Source organism: Tiliqua scincoides, chromosome 6, assembly GCF_035046505.1.
Source record: "Tiliqua scincoides isolate rTilSci1 chromosome 6, rTilSci1.hap2, whole genome shotgun sequence".
NCBI classification, from domain to species: domain Eukaryota; kingdom Metazoa; phylum Chordata; class Lepidosauria; order Squamata; family Scincidae; genus Tiliqua; species Tiliqua scincoides.
Genome location: NC_089826.1, coordinates 85380763 through 85393689, shown reverse-complemented (window position 1 = coordinate 85393689; position 12927 = coordinate 85380763). Strand labels below are relative to the sequence as shown.

Below are 12927 nucleotides of genomic sequence, written 5' to 3'. Positions count from 1 at the left end.
TTGATTTGTCACTGCAGATTTATAACTATGTTGTAATCCAGTTTTGAGTTCTTCAGAGAGCTACATATTAAAAACTGTCTTATAGAAGCAAATTAGTGTCCACTCCAATTTCCAAGTGGCTCTCCAAAGTCTCATGTGAACAGAAGAGTTTATGGTTGCTGAGGCTTTCCTACCCAAGAGTGATATCAATGATTGCCACTGGGACTTTCTGTATGCTTCATAGTCGTATCTTTATCAAGATACAACTCTTTATCAAATAAAGATACGATAAAGATATGATATGACTCTTTATCAAGATACAACTCCGATTTTAAGCAGATTCTTAAACAAGAGCTTCAGAGCAATGTTTATTAAAGGGACTACTGTCTCACATTTTAAAAAATGACATGAAGTAGTTTCCTTGGGATACTAAAATTTCTGAACTCTGCAGATTGCAACAATTTTCAACCAGTGTACAGCGGCACTCCAGTAGACCACAAGTGTGCCGTGTGAGTTTCTTTATTTACTAAATAAATATCATATTAAGAGCGCCATTGAGGGATGCAAACCCCACCGGCAGCATAGCATGCCCTGTCAATTGTCAAAAGACTGATGGTATGCCTTGACAATTTTAGTGCCTTATCAGTGTGCCATGAGATGAAAAAGATTGAAAATGGCTACTCTAGAGCAGGGGTGCCCAAACCCTGGACTGGGGGCCACTTGTGGCCCTTGAGGACTCCCAATCCGGCCCGCAAGTAGCCCCCCAGTTTCCAATGAGCCTCTGGCCCTCCGGAGACTTACTGGAGCCCTTGCTGGCCCAATGCAACTGTTCTCAGTGTAAGGGCGACAGTTTGACCTCTTGCATGAACTGTGAATGAGGGATCCCTCCACTGCTTGCTGTTTCACGACTGAGGCTGCAGCAGCAGTGAAGGAAAGGCCGGTCTTGCTTTGTGTAAGGACTTTTATAGGCCTTGAGCTATTGCAAGACCTCATTCTTTCATATAAGTTCCATCTCTAATATATTCATTTATGTAAATATATGTAAATTTATCCAAATTTGAAATGTAAATTAATTCTTTTATATTCCCAGCCCCCGACACAGTGTCAGAGAGATGATGTGGCCCCTCCTGTCAAAAAGTTTGGACACCCCTGCTCTAGAGTAACATCACTATCTGAAAGAACTATCTTGGGTTCCTGAGTTGCTGTAAATAGAAACTGGAGTTGGAGAAGAGAAAATCTCCACTACTATCAACATAATGTGTGTCCATCACACGTTTACTATTGCACGACTTCTTGCTTTTCTCCTAAAACATGATGAGGAAGGGGTGAAAGAATATTTATTATAATAATAATAATAACAACAACTTTATTTTTACCCCGCCTTTCTCCCCGAAGGGACTCAAGGCGGCTTACAACATATTAAAAACATAATTTAAAAACAAATAAAAAAATATGTTTTATAAAATAAAACACATCATAAAAAACAGCAGTCAGAGTAAAAAATAAGTAAAAAGAGCATATATAGTTAAAATAGGTAATAGGTAAATTAAAATAGGTAAATTAAAATAGGTAATAGGTAAAAAATAAGTAAAAAGAGCATATAATGTTGCTCCCAATGTAAATCTAGATTTTTCTTGTAGTTGAGGCATCTCCTTCCAATGTCTACAACTAGGCTCAATTCAAGTCAAAGTGATGACTGAAGTGACACTTAAATTCTATTGCCCGTCCAAATTGCATGCACGCACCCCACTACCACCACCCCGTTCCCCTCCCACTCACTAAGCTGCCAGGGTGGACAAGAAGAGGGGTGAGGGGATGTGCGATGTAGCAATCTGCAGCCTGCCCCTCCCCTTACCTGGGACCCCCAGCATGCTCTGCTCATCCTGTTGTTGCAGGGCAGCAAAGAGGAAGGAGGCGGTGCCAGAACTCAAGACACAAAGGCAGGCGCGAGATTAATTCGTGCCACCTCTTCTTGCCCACTCTGGCTCTTAGTGGACAAGACGGGCAGCGATGGAAGCTGCACCTTTTTTTAAACATTCCTCTAGCACAGGGGTCGGCAACCTTAAACATTCAAAGAGCCATTTGGACTCGTTTTCCAGAGAAAAGAAAACCTCGGGAGCCACAAAAGCCTCGACATCTAAAATGAAGATAACACTGCATATATAGTTTTTTTTAATCTTTATGCTATGTATAAAAAAATTATAGTGTGTTAAAATCAATGGGATTTCATTTGACTCCAAAGTGGAGTCAGGGGAGGGAAAAAAAAACCAACAGATGCTGCTTTGCGCTGAATTGAAGCAATGGGAAGACTTATGCAGGCTTACTCAGAAGTAAGCGCCTCTCTGATTTCCATGGGGCTTCCTCCTTAGTCAGTGTGTATAGTATTAGGATCGCATCGTCTACCCTCAGACTTCTTTTGGGAAGTCTGCCCTGTCGGTTTCAGAGGGACTGACTTCCATGCTCAGGCGCACTGACCAGGAGAGAAATCGCACGAAGGCCAGAGGGGCTGATTCCGGAGTCAGCTCCCAATCCTAAGCATGCCTACTCAGAAGTAAGTCCCATTCAGTTCAATGGGGTTTACTCCCAGGAAAGTGTGCACTCCCTGCAGGCGCACTCCAGGGAGCTCCAGGGTCGGTCACCCCATCTCTTCTGCAGTGGGGGGGGGGCAACATTAAGGCAAAGGGCGTAATGAAGCCTGCCAGACTCAGAGGGATGGAGCTGAAGGATCCCCCTGCCTGCTCTGTGCTGGGGGGGGAACGGCGCCAGGGTGAGAAGAACCCAGCCTGGGCGCACGGGAGGTGCACACACACCTTGGTCTGAGCACTCCAAGTTGCGGGGAAGGGTCGGAGGAGGCTTTGGAGCGCAGCTTATCTGCCTCAGAAATGCCTTTGTATTTTTACATAGTAATTAGTTTAGCAAAGGGATGACAGAGAGGCGCTCTGTCACCCCCTTTGCCACTTTCACCCGCCCTTCCCCGCTGAGCCCATGTGCTACCAGCTCTCCCTGCCCGGCCACAGGGGTCCCTGCAAAGCGCCCCCCACGCCTGCCACCAGCGGCCCTGTCCCGCAGCGCCTGCTCGCAGTGGGACGCGGAGAGCAGGTGCGGGAGAGCGCCGCTGCCCCTGCCTGCCGAAGAAGCTGCTGTGGGCGAGGGCGGTGCCGCGACCCTGCACTCACCAGCAGCCAGCGCCTGCAGCACATCGCGCCGGAGAGAGGCTCCCTCAGGGCTGGGCGGCAGCTGTGGGAAGGCACCCCGCTTCCAGCCCCCACTTGGGAGCCGCAGCAGACCGCTGAAAGAGCCGCATGCGGCTCTAAAAACACAGGTTGCAGACCCCAGCTCTAGTAACACTGGAGGAAGAGGTGGGCTAGGACTGCCCCAATCCTCTTCCTACTTGCTCTCGGGAAATGGGAGAGGATATGAGAGCCAACTGAAACAGCTTGGTGCATTGTATGCAGACAGTACACAAGGCACCCCTCATCAGGTCGCTGACTGCCCCTGCCCCCCACTGACTTCATCACTAGGCCAGCCCTGCCTCCAACACATGAACTACTGCATTGTAGATTGTGGGACTTCATAAAGCATTCATTGTTAGATTCATGAAACAAAGGAAGGCACTTTGCTTTCTGAACTTCTTGTACATGCTGATTGTGTACATGCTGATCATTTATATTGCAGAACAGGAAGAAAAGAAGCCCGACTTGAGATTTCTAGCCACACCCAGCACTACATGCATGCCTGTAGCACCCAACCTGCTATCCCTCTTCTTCACCTATGCACCAAGCACTGAACACATTCCTCCTGAAGACCAGACCTCACTTCCCATCTCTTCTGCCTCTTGTTCTTTTCTCTCCTGATTGAGTATAGTCTTTACAAACTGAAAACAAAGTTTTGCAAAATACAACTGCTTTCATATTAACCATTTTATCTGGAATAGACATTCTTAATTCAATTTTTATGAAGAACTGCAATGACAATATTGCCAATCTGACATGTTAGCATTTGCCATATTGTTCTCCCATCTTTTTCCAGACATTAGTTGCAGGAATATTTCTTTCTTAAAATGCACTTTCACTGCCAGAGTATCCAGTTACTTAAATTTTTCAGGACTACTTTAATTAGAAGCTTCCTCAGTACTCTTTAAAAACATCTTGTTAGTTGCTTCCAGTTCACTCTGCCATGGCTACGTAAATTGCTGTGTGAATATTTTTGTTGAAAAAACAGTATACGAACATTCTTCTTAACAACTGAATTCCCCTTAAGTAATCAGCACCCATTTCCTGGTGGGGCACAGGGGTTCATTATTGGTTCCCTCTTTGCAACTGGAACAATTTCTCAATTATTTTATGTTTTCTGAAATGAGAAACAGTTCAGGTTGCAAAGAATAAACTACTTACCATCTTCCCCCCCCCCCCAAGAGAACAGGTACTGATTTCCTAATGGCAATTTAATAATGCCAACATAACAATCACTGAACAGGAAGCAAGTAATTTGCTTTTTTGTGTTATTTTAAAAGACAAAAAAGAGTCTATTAATGTAATTAAAAATGTCTTTACAAGGGGATACAGGACTTTTGCTGAAAAGGATTTTCTGTTGAACACACACACACACACACACACACACACACACACACACCCATGGTTGACAAGCACTGCCAGGCTTTTATAGGGACATTAATTCTATATTAAGTACCATATGGAACCACCATTTTAATTCAGCATCCAACTGATTCCAGCCCTGCTAAAGAGCCCTTGTGTGGGAGTAATCTCAAATTATTTATACCACCTTCCTCATATATACCGGCTTGCTATTTGCTTGCTAGGAAGGATCAAATCCATATCACTGCACTTTAGAGACCCAATTCTTCCCTTTACTCCAAAGCAGAAAGTACGAGGCCTCCAAGGAAATCAATACATTTTAGAAAAAGTTCACAGACAGGGTGAGGAAGCATAAAGTCCACTTTGTTTTGAGTGCATAGGGGAAAGGGTCTAGTGGCACGGGCAACATTCACGTTAAACTAAAATGACTGCAACAAAAGAGTATGCAGTCCATACTCCAAAGGAGCAGTCGGATTGAAGCCTCTTTCCAATTTATTTCAGGATTTCAAAAACACTGGCCGGATAGCAGTTTTAACATCTTTGTGGTCTGAATAAAAGAGCAGTTAAGCCAAAGGAAAAAACTGTTGTAGTTAGATTTTGTAATGACCTGGATACTGTATTGCTCTCCTTGTGCCAAAAAAAAAAAAACAACAAAAAAAAACCTGCACAGAAACAGGATAAGCAAGGTATTCAAGTTAAAACGTGTTTATATTACCCAAGGAAACTAGATTTTCAGCACTTAAAAATAAATTGGTATAGGCTTTTAATTGCCCTCAAAGAGAAACAATTTTTGAAAACAGGAAACATTTGAATTTTTCTTTCTTTAGACCAGTGATGGGTCATAACAGACAAGTACAGGCACACGTAAGCAAGTAAAATGTTTTGAGGACTAATGTTTTAAAGACTATAGGCTAATGGGTTCTGAGCTGTCTGTGGTGGACAGCTCAATGAAAGTGTCGACCCAATGTGTGGCAGCAAAGAAGAAAGCCTATTCTATGCTTGAGTTCATTAGAAAAGGTATTGAGAACAAAATGGCTAATATTATAATGCCGTTGTACAAATCAATGGTAAGCCTGCAATATTGTGTCCACTTCTGGTCACCGCATCTCAAAAAGGACATAGTGGAAATGGAAAAGGTGCAAAAGAGCAAGGGCACAATCCTAAGCAAGTCTACTCAGAAGTAAGTCCTATTGTGTTCAATTGGTCCTACTCCCAGGAAAGTGAGGTTAGGATTGCAGCCTAAGATGATTACTGGATTGGGGCACCTTCCTTATGAGGAAAGGCTATGGCATTTGGGCCTCTTCAGCCTAGAAAAGAGGCGCCTGAGGGGGGACATGATTGAGACACACAAAATCATGCACGAGAAGGATAGAATGATAGAGAGATGCTCTTCAGACTCTCACTTAACACCGGAACCAGAGGACATCCACTAAAATTGAGTGTTGGGAGAGTTAGGGCAGAAAAAAGAAAATATTTCTTTCCTCAGCGTGAGGTTGGTCTGTGGATCTCCTTGCCATAGGATGTGGTAATGGTGTCTGGCCTAGAAGCCTTTAAAAGGGGACTGGACAAATTTCTGGAGGAAAAATTCATTACAAGTGACAAGCCATGATGTATATGTGCAACCTCATGATTTTAGAAATGAGCTATGTCAGAATACCAGATGCAAGGGAGGGCACCAGGATGCAGGTCTCTTGCTGTCTTGTCTGTTCCCTGAGGCATTTGGTGGGCTGCTGAGAGATACAGGAAGCTGGACTAGAAGGGCCTATGGCCTGATCAAGGGGGGTGTTCTTAGGACTGATAACTACTATGGATTTGTTTGTGAGCTGAATTAGGGCCCAATCCTATCCACATTTTCCTGCGAGTATTCCCCATTGAACACAAAGAGACTTACTTCTGAGTAGAAATGCATAGGATTGGGCTGCTAGTCACAGTGTAAGACAATTGTGACTGAATATATTAGAACAGTTTAATCCCACAGAAAATTAAACCGCATATACATTTACAGTGTAATTACAATTACACTGTAGTTTTATTTTCACACTGCAATTCAGAAAGCTCAAAAATATTTATTATCAAATAAAGTAAAATAGATACAAGAGCTGCTCTGTTCAGAGGATAGACAGGCTTGGAACTGAGAGAATTAGGCACAAGTCCAACTCCACCGCAGACTCTCCTCTGGAGTTTGGGGCAACAAAGTCTCAACTCCAATCTGCACAATAGGAATGACAATTCCTTATCTCTCACTGTTCTGGCAAGGGCAAACAAAATAAGGATTCTAAAGTACTCTGCAGTGTAAATAGCTGATACCAGTAACTGGGAAGAGCCATAGCTCAATAAAAGAGCACCTGCTTTTCATGCAGAAGATCCCAGGTTCAACCCTTGCATCTCCAGGTAGGGCTAAGAAAGCTCCCTATCAAAAATCTTGGAGACCTACTGATGGTCAGTGTTGACAAAATCAAGCTGGACAAACCTGACTCAGTAGACAGCAGCTTCCTTTGTTCTTAATATTTTTATTTTTCAAAGCCCAAACACATTTTCACATTACAAAGAAGCTACAAAATAGGTTCCAATTTACCACAGAAACTCAAAGCAAATCACAAAGCTAGCCTACCACAAAGCTAGCCGTCTGTAATCCTGTGTACATGTGCGCATGCACCCACCCACCCTTGCCTGCTCATAAGGGACTCTGTTCTGCGCAGAGTCCAGACTCTTTTCCCAGCTCCATTCTTGCCTAACACCAAAGCTAATGTTTAACTAGTAAGAAGATCCAAGCCTCTCAGGAAGGAAGTAACCTGGTAACTGCCTATCCTTCTGGAAACTGCTGTGGCAGAAAATGTATACTGCACCAGAGCTCTGCATGTTAGCATACCTATATGGAACATGCAGTTAAGAGGCTGTTAAAGAAGCAGTGCTTCCGATCTCACAAATGCTCCCCACTTCCTGCACTCTGTCTTGCACCAAGGGAAGCAATTCTATGCACATGTTCCAATATGCATTTCATTCCTTTACAAGAAATACCTTCCTGTGCAAACTTAATTCAGGCTTCAGAGTCATGGTTTGTCTGCCTCCATCATTATTCATGCCTCAGTCTATGCACTTAACAGTCTCTAGTTATCCTAGTGGACCAGGACAAAGGTGGGGGGAATTCAGCTCCATACAAACAATTCAGATTCCCCGTGACCTGGAGTCTCAAGGACATGGTCCTGGACATGGATTTTTAAAAACAGGGGCCAGGTTCAATCCTGCTTGTAAACCATCCCATTCTGGTGACCCGTGAGCCTGGCTTCCATGTGCAAGGCCAAGGCTGCTGACTGCAGGATGGCCACTTCTTCCCATTCATGCTCCTACACCTTCAAAACCAGGCAGCTGACATACAACTGGAGCATCATGAAGGGATGAGCAATAATTTCACTTACTCAGTGTCAAGCTGATTGATATCCAAGGCATTAGACACTGAAGGGGAAAGAGTAAAACAAGCTGCAACCTTACTGGGAGCAGGCACTCTGCACATGCGTTCGCTCCTCAGTTGTATTCCCAGTCACCTGACCAAATTCTACATTACAGATAAAGGCACTGCATCCTCACAGAGCCTCATTTCAACCCCTTTTTGCCTCTGCAGAAAAAGGCAGCACACAGTACCTGGCCTGAGCAGCCCAAGCCTGTGGCAAGCAAGGCTGCCATCCTATGCACATATCCCTGGAAGCAAAGCAAGCTTCACTGAACATAACGGGACTTGCTTCTGAGTAGGTGTGCACAGCATAGGCTGTAAGCCAGCCCTGTAGTGAAAGGCTGCCATCCAACGCTTGCTTCCCTGGGATCAGGCGCCATTGAACACAATGGGACTTGCTTCTGAGTAGACATGCCTAGCATAGTGCTCTTAGGCTGCAAGCTGCAGACTCTGCAAGCAGGTGAAGATCTGGTCTCTGGCATGACTCTCAGCAGGTGTGACATGGAAAGCATGCTGGCCCACCTCACAGGGTTGTCGTTGCAGGACAGACTGCAGAGCACTCAGGAGACGTCGCCAGCCCAGGCTGCTGCTCTCCTCCCCTGCAGCTCCACTCACCTGGCTCCGGTCGGTGGCCAGAGGCCGCCTCCTGTTCTTCTCCTGAGCCCCTTGCCTGCAGAAAGCACGGGTGGAAGTCGCCAGACTACCTGGTGGGGCTGGCGTGGGGAACTGCTGGCCTACCTGGCGGAGAGGACCGAGGCCACAGACCTACTTCGCGGGGGGGGGGGCCTGAAGCCTACCTGGCCGGGCTGGCGTGAGGAGCCGTCGGTCTACCTCGCCGGGGGGGGGCTGAAGCCACAGACCTACCTGGCGAGGGGGGGGCAGCCGGCCTACCTACCTCGCAGACCTACTTGGCGGGGGGGCGAGGCCGCCGGCCCGGCTCGCCCACCCAGCCCGCACTCCCCGCGGCCACGCACCTTGAGGACCCCGCCGTCCTGCTTGGGGGTGATGTCCGCGCCGGCGTCGCCCTCGGCGCGGGCGGGCGCGCTCATCTCGCCGGCCTTCGCCTCCTCGGCCGTCATGGCGGCGCCTCCCTGCTGGCGGCGAGGCGCGGCGCTGTCTGAGGCGAGGCGAGCGTCGGGCAGGGCCGGCCGGGCCTGGGGGAGGCGGCGCGCTCGTCCCCGGGCTCGCTCCCGCCGCTGCAGCGCCGCCGACACGCGGAACGGGCCTGGCGGGCCGGAGAGGCGGGAAGCTTCTAGAAGGGGCGGGCGGGCGGAGGGAGGCGGGGCGGCCGGGCGGAGAGGCCGCCCGAGGGCTCAGAGAGCTCGGCCGGGCGCGCCTGTGCTGCGGCGGGCTTGGTGGGCCCTCCCGCGCGCGTCTCAGCCGCAGGCGCTTCCCCGGGAGGAGGCCCCGCTGGCTGCCACGGGCCTTCCTTCCTTCCGAGCACCAGGCGCGGGCTGGGCTCCCAGAGGGCCGCGGCCCCCCTTCCCTGGAGTGAGCCCCGCTGGCTGCAGCGGGCCTGACTGGGGCCCGACCCCGTCCCACTTCCCGGCACTGCGGCGCAGCCGGAGACGAGGGAGCGGTGCTCACGGAAGGGGACCCGCTTCTGAGCAGGGGCTGCCGCCGTCCTGGGCCTCCCTCTGCCCCGGAGCTTCAGCCCCACAGCTGGCCGGAGGAGCCTCCAGCAGGAGCACGGAAAGGACTCTAGAAGCCGGGAGCAGGACGGCCGGCAGCACAGCAAAGGCCGTGAGCCAAAGGCCACCAGGAAGTTAGCACTGCGAAACGCACGTTCGGACAGCACCCTTCCCGCCTGTCGTCTGAATGCACAGCCCAGAAGGCAGCAGTGCTGCCAGCGCACAGAGGCGCAAGGGAACCTCCTCCCTGCAGGCGCCGGTCACCTGCGTGTTGCAGCTTCTGGCCCACTGTTTGGCCAGATTCCAAGGTCAGGCTCTACCTGGAGCAGTGGGCCTCACACACTGAGCATCAGGACCCACTTTTTAGAAAAAAGAACCTTGTTGGGACCCACCGGAAGTGATGTCATGACTGGAAGTGACATCATCAAGCAGGAACATTTTTGACAAACCTAGGCTGCAATCCTACCTACACTTACCCAGGAGTAAGTCCCATTTACCATCATTGTTAAAAGCATATACACAGTGGTCTGTTAAAAGTATGGGCCTGTAACATTGCCCCACATGCCATGGTAACATCAAGTCTAATATATTAAAAATAAGACATTGAAATGAATAGGGACCCACTTGAAATTGGCTCATGACCCACCTAGTGGGTTCTAACCCACAGTTTGAGAAACACCAGCCTAGAGAATTATGCCCACTTTCAGCTAATTAGCTCCCTTTCCTTCCTCACTACTGCCTTGCAGGACTACTGGACTCCACCACCAGGGTAGCTCACCTGTTTAACCTGCAGAAGTCCTCCCTCGCCTGCCAGCAGCTCCTCCTGCCACTATAGCAGCACTTTGGTCCTCAGCAGGCCTTGAGCATGGCAGCCAAACACAGAGTCTCCAAAGTCCATTCACCAATCAGCCATCAATCTAGTCTTCTACTACCCACACCAAACTTTCCCTTCATCAGGTGCTTTTATGCCTGAGGGCCCCATTGCCTTCAAGTGGCTGCAACTGTGCAGCACACTCCCTGCTGAATGCCCAGGCCTTATCCTGAAAGGGGCCACTACTGACACCACATCCTACCTCCTCACCAGATCTTCTGCAATTCCAATACACACACACTGCACTTGCAACTTTTTCTTCAAGCTCAAAGCTGTTAAACGTGGCTGCCTCCATGTGTTTGAGTTCTACTGGTATAAACACGGTGGTCTCCACACATTATGGTTAGAGGTGGGTTTTTCAGTGATAACAAGGGAGAACCTGTAGGTATTATACACGTATATCTGGACTTTCAGAAGGCATTTCATACAATCCCTCACCAAAGGCTGCTGGTGATTCCACAGTCAGGGAATTAGAGGGCAGGTCCTTTCCTGGATTAGGAACTGGTTGAGGACCAGGAAGCACAAACTAAGGGCGTAATCCTAACCCTCTATGTCAGTGCTTTCCAGCTTTCCAGCAGTGCTTTCCAGCACTGACATAGGGCAATTTTCAGCACTGACATAAGGGCAATGCAGCTGTGAGGTAAGGGAACAAACATTCCCTTACTTTGAGGAGGCCTCCGTGAGTGACACCCAACTGCAGGATGCAGCACACGTCCCATTGGCACCACTATGCCAGTGCTGGAAAGCACTGACATAAGTGTAACAAACATCACCCCTGGGGTAGGGAAGGACCAAAGGAGACCCCAAACCAGCCAGGACTCAACCCTCCTCCGCCTACACCACCTTTCACTACCCCCCAAGAGCAATGCTTATTTATTTTTGCTCACTCCAAGCCCCAGGTCCCATCATACATGTCCCTGGTCAATCACTGCACCCAATGCTTTATATAAAAGATTTTTATTAAAGCTTAAAGGAGCTTCAATTGCTCCAAAAAGACATAACTACATGCATCACAATAGCTTTAAAAACAAGAAAGATCTTACCTAAATAGAGGCTAAAACTACCATCTTACAGGTCTCAGTATTACTTCCAATATAAAAGCTGTTAGCACCCTTCCTCCTGTTTTCAGGCACCCAAGCCCAGGTTTTATTCTTTAAGTTATTAATACCCTACACCTGGTTAACCAACACCCAGCCTAAACCATCTTAAAGGGAAAGGGACTTGCCCCACACCATGACACGCCCCTCCCAAGTTGGAAGAGATTCCAGCCAAAACTGGAACTATTCCAACCCACGGAATGAGATCCACATTAAAATTAAAACCATAAAACATTTCGGTATCCCGTAAGACACAGTGCCTGCACTATGCCTATACTAGGACTGTCAAACATCATCTTATGGACCCCATCTCCATGACATTGAATCGGCCACAGAATTTAAAACTCCCCAAATAAGGGAAATAGAAAATGAATAATCTTATAAAATCAAAGACCACCTTAATCTGAAGGGGACTATGATCACTCTGGATCTGAAAATGGGTGCCTAAAAGAAATGGCATACTGTAGTTATTGATACAGATCTTACAGGTATAGGTACATACATAAAGGAACAAAAATCTTACATAAAAGAAAAATCCCTCCACAACTTTTCCTTTACAAAAATATAGCCAATATTTGGGGTTACAGAAAACAGATTGTATATCACAACTCTCTTCCTTCTTCAGTATTCCACCATGAGCAAGGTTGTCAGTTCCAGATGTCTTCCATTGTATTGAAATCACTGCAGCCAAAAAGCCTCTGCAAAACTCATAGTCCAACTGGAGCAAGAAAATCAACATACACACAGCTCCCATAGGGTGCACTTGCTGGAACCAAACCCAAAATGTACACAAATAGCTTTGTAGCTGTAAAGAAAGTTTGGGAACAGAAAAATTTCTGCCAGGTAAAAGATCTTTTAAAGCCACTGCTTCACCCTTTATAATTTCATGATGGTACTTACAATTTAACATCTGACACACCCATCCCCCTCCACCAATTACTGGGGAGAACACAGGTATTTTTAAACATTCCAACACTGGCTTACATAGATCAACTACAGGGGTTAGAGACTGCTTTCCCATTTGCATTGAGAACTGTAGAGTCCCTAATTCTCTCTTATTTAGCCTGTTCAACGCTTTTGCTGGTAAAGCAATGTCCTGGACTTTATGATCTTGAAAAATTTTACTCCCACTCTCTGGACATGAAGGTACACCCTCGCATCCTGCAACTGCCTCTTGGGCTAGTTCAGCAGATCTCAGTCCTCCTGGCAATAATACAGGTTCAGTCATTTCATAACTGTAAGGGAACAGTTCTTTTGAAAAGGCTTTTACTTCAGTTTGCCACAAAACAGACTCCAATGGACCATC

General features: G+C 47.4%; 1 protein-coding gene across 1 annotated transcript in view; it reads right to left on the bottom strand.

Moving 5' to 3' along the window:
• FKBP4 (FKBP prolyl isomerase 4) overlaps positions 1 to 9256 on the bottom strand; it is a 38099-nt gene extending 28843 nt beyond the window's left edge. Inside the window, exon 1 of the mRNA XM_066632474.1 lies at positions 8997 to 9256. Coding sequence (XP_066488571.1) covers positions 8997 to 9101 — 105 coding nt within the window. The 5' untranslated portion in view covers positions 9102 to 9256. The remainder of the gene's footprint in view (positions 1 to 8996) is intronic.
• Positions 9257 to 12927: the final 3671 nt, after the last annotated feature.